At 53.4% G+C, this 6,031-nt stretch overlaps 1 protein-coding gene across 4 annotated transcripts; it reads right to left on the reverse strand.

Annotated features, from left to right (window-relative positions):
- Positions 1-6: 6 nt before the first annotated feature.
- On the reverse strand, positions 7-4,825 carry CCDC28B (coiled-coil domain containing 28B). Of its 4 annotated transcripts, XM_014460504.2 has the most exons (6): positions 4,699-4,825; positions 3,348-3,561; positions 1,573-1,739; positions 1,229-1,422; positions 995-1,017; positions 7-199 (listed from the first exon to the last, which is right to left on the reverse strand). In XM_014460504.2, exons 1-6 carry the CDS (start codon positions 4,814-4,816, stop codon positions 145-147), a joined length of 771 nt encoding a protein of 256 aa, XP_014315990.1. In that variant the 5' UTR covers positions 4,817-4,825; the 3' UTR covers positions 7-144. The 4 variants fall into 4 exon arrangements, with proteins under 4 accessions (XP_014315990.1, XP_014315989.1, XP_006094303.2 ...); XM_014460503.2 differs by lacking the exon at positions 7-199 and having other exon boundaries at positions 351-1,017; XM_006094241.3 differs by lacking the exon at positions 7-199 and having other exon boundaries at positions 351-1,017; positions 3,348-3,534; positions 4,699-4,801.
- Between the last annotated feature and the right edge of the window lie 1,206 nt (positions 4,826-6,031).

Raw genomic sequence — 6,031 nt, forward strand, 5'->3', positions numbered from 1 at the left:
AGCCGCTTTCTTTCATTCCGGTTTAATTCCATGTCATGCCCCCCTCCCCATAGCACCTGGGGGGCCACAGAACACGCAGTCGAGTCTGTAAAAAGTCACAGTTTGAAGGGATGAGAGGGGGCAGTCCGGGCGTAGGTCCGACACCTACACCGCTGCCTGCTCCTCAGGCTCCGCATTCTCGGCCAGGTGCAGCTTCTGTCTGTGTCAGTCAAGGATTGCATACTGCAGACCCGGTCTTTCCAGCCCCATCTTCCATCCTGCACAGGCTGGCTCTCCAACTAGGAAAGGGGCTGTGCAAGGGACTCTGGGGTGGTCTGAGGTTGCAGTCCTTTTTTTAAAATATACTTTTATTGATTTCAGAGAGGAAAGGAGAGGGAGAGAGAGATAGAAACATCAATGATGAGAATCATTGATCCATCCCTCCTGTACGGCCCCCCATTGGGGATAGAGCCTGCAACCTGGGCATGTGCCCCTGACCAGAATCAAACCTGGGACCCTTCAGTCCACAGGCCTTAGCTTTACCCACTGAGCCAGACCAGCCAGGGCTGAGGTTGCAGTCTTCATCGGCCCTTCTTGCTAGGTGGCTTATCCCATTCTCTTTTGATCTAGTAGATCCTACAGGTGTCTGCACCCGCACTATTTCTGACCAGGACTAGGTAGGGAGATCATCTAAATCACTGAAAATAATTGAGTGCTGAAAGATTAGGAAGACATTAGACAAGCCTTGCCATGGATTGGTGTCAGCTAAAGTGCTTGCAAAGATTTTGGATAAGTAGGTAAAACATACTCCCTGCAACCACCTTTTTCCTAAAATTTGGGAAATTCTTCCTGCACTCCTTTTCCTGGGTGGGGGCAGTCTGTGGCTAACTCTGACTTCCTAGGACATCAGAGTGTGGAGATGGTGTTATAGTAAACACTCCTGGAGTGGGGGAGGGAAGAGGAAGTGATATCATCTCTGGGAGGCCCATACACACACAGGTCCGGGAAAGGATACATGGAATTACTAAGATCTTCCAGCTGTGGAGAGAAAGAGAGATTCCTGTCAGAAGAGGCACCAGGCCAACCCCCAGATGTTCTGAGTGCCACTTTCTCGTGGGCTTGAGAGACTCAGAGCTCTTAGCTTTATGCACCCCCAGCTTTTCACCCAAGGGTCAATAATGGCCTTAAGAGCAGTACCTCCCCCACTCCCTTATGCCCCCAGGAATCAAAGCACCCAGCCCTGACCCACATTGCTAAGCAGCTGGTCCAGGTTGCGGTCAGCCGTGGTCTTCTTCTGCTCTTCAGGCAGCCCCTCAGTGACCCCGTCCTCTTCTTCCTCCTCTTCCTCCTCCTCCCCACACACGTCCAGGCTGAAGTGCAGCCGGGCCAGCTTCTCCTGCATCTCCCGCACGTGCTCCAACTGCTCGAAGGAGCATTCCTTCCCTGGACAGCACCTGTCTGAGCCCTGGGAGCAACTTTGGGACCTTGGCCCCAGCCACTCACCAGAGACCAGGACCTCTAGCCGCGCCCCGCCCCCCCCCCCCCCCCCCCAACACACACAGATATCCTCTAAACCCAACTCCCAGGACTCACCGAAGGCCTGTAGCCGGCCTGAGTGGAAATCATTGAGCAGGTTCAACAGTCCTCCCTCCATCTCATAAACATCGGTCACCTCGGTCAGGAACGAGTGCTGCAGGGGGGTGCCTGCAGAGCCACCCCCACCTCCGGCCAGCACCGGGCGGCATTTCTCCTTGCCTACCCTGGGTGGAGTGGACATGACCAAGGTCACAGGGCAGAGGCAGCCAGGCACCCCCAGGTCTTTTGTGCCATCTGTCTGTACACTAATTCATCTTCCTATCCACTCATCAACATAAATGGATGTTTGTTCTTCTGGCCCTGCACTGGGTACCAGGACTGATAATAGGAAGGGAGGGTGAGGAGGGATGAGGGTAAGAAGTCAAAATAAGTTTTGTGGTTTTTTTTCTAACAATGATAAAGTCAGAGCCATGCCTGGAAGGAGGCTCCTGGGTTCCTGCCTGTGACCCTGAGTGAATCACTTGTCCTCACTGGTTCTCGGTGAATTTGGAGACAGTTACTCCCTTATTGCCATGAGAGCTATCTTACCTCTCCCCATAATATCTTTCTGACACTCTTCTATTTAAAAACTATAAATTTTTTTATTTATTGATTGATTTTGAGAGAGAGAGAGAAACAAAAACACATTGATTCTGTTGTTCTACTTATTTATGCATTCATTGGTTGATTCTTGTATGTCCCCTGACCAGGATCGAACTGCAACCTTGGTGTATCAGGAAGATGCTCTAACCAACTGAGCTACCCGGCCAGGGCCTTTAAAAACTGTTTTGAATTTTCCATTGCCCTTAGAATGACACCTAACGACCTTCTCAGCCTGGTCCCCATCTGCAATCCCATTCTCCAATTGCATTTCTTCTTATTCCTTCCCCAGTCCAGAGCTTCAGCTATACCCACTGTGGCTGTCCCTAAACATGCCCCTAAGGCAGGGGATGTCAAAGCCACAGGGGAACATAGCAGTTGGAGAAAGAACACACAGGGACACATTATAGGGTAGGATGCAGATTCCCAATCATTAAAAAATATTAAGCCCTGGATGGACCTTGAGAATGTTATGCTATGTGAAATAAGTCAATCAGAGAAAGCTAAGAATCAGATGATTTCACTCATATGTGGGATATAAGACTGAAACTCACAGACACAGACAACAGTATGGTGGTTACAGAGAGAAGGATGGGTTAGTAAAGGGGAAAGGAGCCAAATATATGGTGTCGGAAGGTGATATGACTTTGGGTGGTGGGCACACAATGCAATATACAGATCATGTATCAGAGAAATGTACACTTGAAACCTATATGATCTTATTAAACAATGCCACCCCAATAAATTTAAAAATTAGGCAAATAATTCTAATTGTATACCTGAGTAGCTCCTCACCATTTCCTACCTATGACACTCCAGGGCCACCAAACCACCTGTGGTTCCTGGAACTTTCCAGGCAGTATTTTTCTTCTTTCTTATGCCAAGCAAGCCCCTTAGAACATTCTCCCTGTCCAGTGTACCACCCAGCCTTGACTCTCACTTCCTGGCAGGCAGTGCTGCTCACTCCCTGCTCTGAGGTGGTTCAGTCATCACACTGTGTGACCCACCCAGCCTTTTCCCCACACACTTGAGGATAGACGCTGGGCCTGAGCATTGGGTTCTCAGGGGCAACCCCAGGGAAAGCATCAATTATTACTCAGTACCTAAAGGCTAAGGCCCCTTTACCTTCCTGACCACAGTGCTCAGCTTAGAGTTAGGGTCTCTCCCTTCTTGCCCTTTCCTTCTGTACCCACCTCTTGAACTTGGCCCTCTGTTTGGGGGACGGCAGATGAGGGAGGCCCAGGGCCAAGGAGCCACTGTGGCTGGTGGGCACAGGGACCCTGCGGAGTGTTCCTGGGGCTGCAGTCGGCTGGGTCAGGCAGGGTTTGGGACTCCTTTTCTTCTTCTTGTCCTCCATTGATGCTGGCTGGGCCTCAGGCCCTGGGTGGGAGGCAGCCCCACTGAGATCTGAGAAGCAAAGTCATCCCTTCACCTGCCAAGCCCCGAGAGCTGCAAAGGAAGGCCCTGGGACTTTCCAACTATCCCTTCACATCCGCCAGGGCCTCTGTCCCCTCATCTGTCCAGTATGGGCAGGACCCAATGCCAGCACCTACTGTTGGGGTCATGGGTCTGTATTTGAAGGACCTTTTGAGCCCACTCAGGTCCCCACCTGTCCTCCAGCCCTGCCTGAAAGGGCTGCATCAGGTAGGATTCTCCAGAGGCTGCTGGAGTTCCCTGCCCCGTAGCTGGGGGCGCGGAGCTGGCAGAGGAAATGTGGAGGAGGGAGAGGCAGTGGAGGTGAGCTGGCAGGAGCTCCAAAGGATTAGGGTGTCTTAGCCAGGCCACGTTCTGTATGTCAACTGCTTAGGCAGAGGCTGGGAGCATCTGCATGGGAGGTGGCCCAGGTGTGGGTGTGCCACACACTAACCACCAGAGGATGGATGACAGCAGGAGAAACGGTGGCGTGCAGGGCAGGGCTCAGTGTGGGGTTCTCCCCCATTTAGATGCTTGCACCCCTTCCTCCATCTACTCCCAAACTCAAACACCAGGCAACTCTCAGAAGTTCCCTGGGACATGCTTCCAGCAGCTTCACCCTCCCCACTCAGAAAGTCCCTGCTTGGCTTCAGCTGGGGTGGGTGGTGGGCAGCAGCTGGCTGCCTTGGCCCCAACAATGGCTGGCCTGTGGCTGGCTGCTGGGCCTTCAGTCTAGCTCCGCCCGCAAGCCCAGGTCTGTTGAGGTCCTCCCCAGGGAGGTCTGGGGGCCCTTTCTGGGGGTTTTCCCCGAGTTGCTCCTTCCAGGCTGCCACCACCAAGCCTGATCTGCACTCTCGGATGGTGGTGGTGCTGGGGGCATTTAAATCGGCACATGGCTGGTTGGCATTAGGGGGTGTGGCAGAGGGGAGACCTGCGGCAGCTTGACCCAATTAGGGACTTGATAGAAGAATTGGAGTGGGAGCCTCTGCTCCCCAGGAACCGCTGGGGACAGCCTGGGATCTATTTCCCACTCAACCCCCAAAACCTGTGCCGAGTGGATCGCTCAGCTCAGGAGCCAGGATCTCAAAGGGAGTGTCATTCTGCCCCACCCCACTCCCCGGGGCAACAGACCTGGAGGTTTGGGGTCTGGAGTGATGCTTCCGTGTGTGTTCCTCCGCCCTTGGCACTCTCCTACCGGGAACAGGGAACTGGAGGGGTGGAAGCTGAGCTGGCAGGAGGTAATTTGCATTTAAAGAGAAAGTGACCTTTATCGCTGGTGGTGGGGTAGGATGGGAGAGCGTCTCCACATTTATTATGCTGTTCCTCTCAAGACTTTACCTCCTCACCTGAACAAGGTGACTACGATGCTGTGTGATGGCAATCTAAAAATCCTTTCACTTTCCCGTCTGTTTTGGAGAGAAACTATAGGCTCACAAAATGGTGGTGGCTTTGTCAGAAAGAAGAATGCAGAGAGGGAAGAGAGGGAATGTGAACGGACATATATAAAAGCATGGACGAAGCACCAGGGCAGCAGCAACAGAAGAAACTGGGAGAAGACAATGATCCATCAAGTGAGTCCAGGACCCCTTTAAGCACTTTATGGTCATTTAATCCTCTTAACAGCCCTGGCGGAAGATCCCGTCATCGTCTCCTTTTACTAACAGTCAACAATAGTCTTTTGAGGGCAGTGGCACTCCTCCCACAACACCAGACACTGCTCGCTGGTAAAGCGCTGGGGGCTGTACTCAGTCACCGATGAAGTGACAGGACAAGCCCACCCCCAGGCCCAGGAGACCTGGGAGGGGACATCAGGTGAACGGAAACCTGCGCGTTTGCAGGCCTGGAGGCTGACACACTTCCCCACCCCCTGCTGCCCCAGGAGATCAATGGGGCAGCTATTTAAAGACCTGGCAGAGGCTCCCAGCTCAGGTCCTCAGGGAAGCATCTGATGCAACAGGAGACAGGCTGCCCTACAGGCTCAAATAACTGCCCTGGGCAGTGCACACAGCTGCTCCCACCCACCGTCCTCTCCCGAGGGGCAGGGGCAGGGGCAGCGTCCCTGGGCCTGGCCTCCGGCTGAGTTAGGGAGGGATGAGGCGCTGTTTCAGCAGGCTCCCCAGCAAGGCTCTTTCCCAGGTGCTTTCAATGCCCAGACTGCTCCTGAAGGGGGGACATTAGTGAGTCAGGACTTGTTCAATAAGCAGGGATCTGAGACAGGGGCCTGCATAGGCAGACAGGACAGCTGGAAGGCCCTCTCCTCCCTTACAGAACTGCAGGAGTGGCACCAGGGCTCCTGTGGAAAGTGGCAGAGGGCCCGGGAGCACCTCTAGGGTGGTTATTCTTAGAGCTGCTTTGCTCAGAGCTCCCAGTTGAGGCGGTCTCCCCTGACCCCCTCCAAAGGATCTTTGGAACCAACGTGGCCAGCACAGAAAAATATCAACCCATTAGAACCCTGACTGGAAGG

Source organism: Myotis lucifugus, unplaced genomic scaffold, assembly GCF_000147115.1.
Source record: "Myotis lucifugus unplaced genomic scaffold, Myoluc2.0 scaffold_131, whole genome shotgun sequence".
Classification (NCBI taxonomy): Eukaryota; Metazoa; Chordata; class Mammalia; order Chiroptera; family Vespertilionidae; genus Myotis; species Myotis lucifugus.

Excerpts from the sequence above, each read along its gene's own strand:
- CCDC28B (XM_014460503.2), bottom strand. The coding sequence starts at position 4,816 with ATGCAAATTACCTCCTGCCAGCTCAGCTTCCACCCCTCCAGTTCCCTG. Across the intron at positions 3,562-4,698 it reads TCCAGACCCCAAACCTCCAG|ATCTCAGTGGGGCTGCCTCC; the intron begins GTCTGTTGCCCC and ends TTTGCTTCTCAG. Across the intron at positions 1,423-1,572 it reads AGGCCGGCTACAGGCCTTCG|GGAAGGAATGCTCCTTCGAG; the intron begins GTGAGTCCTGGG and ends GGTGCTGTCCAG.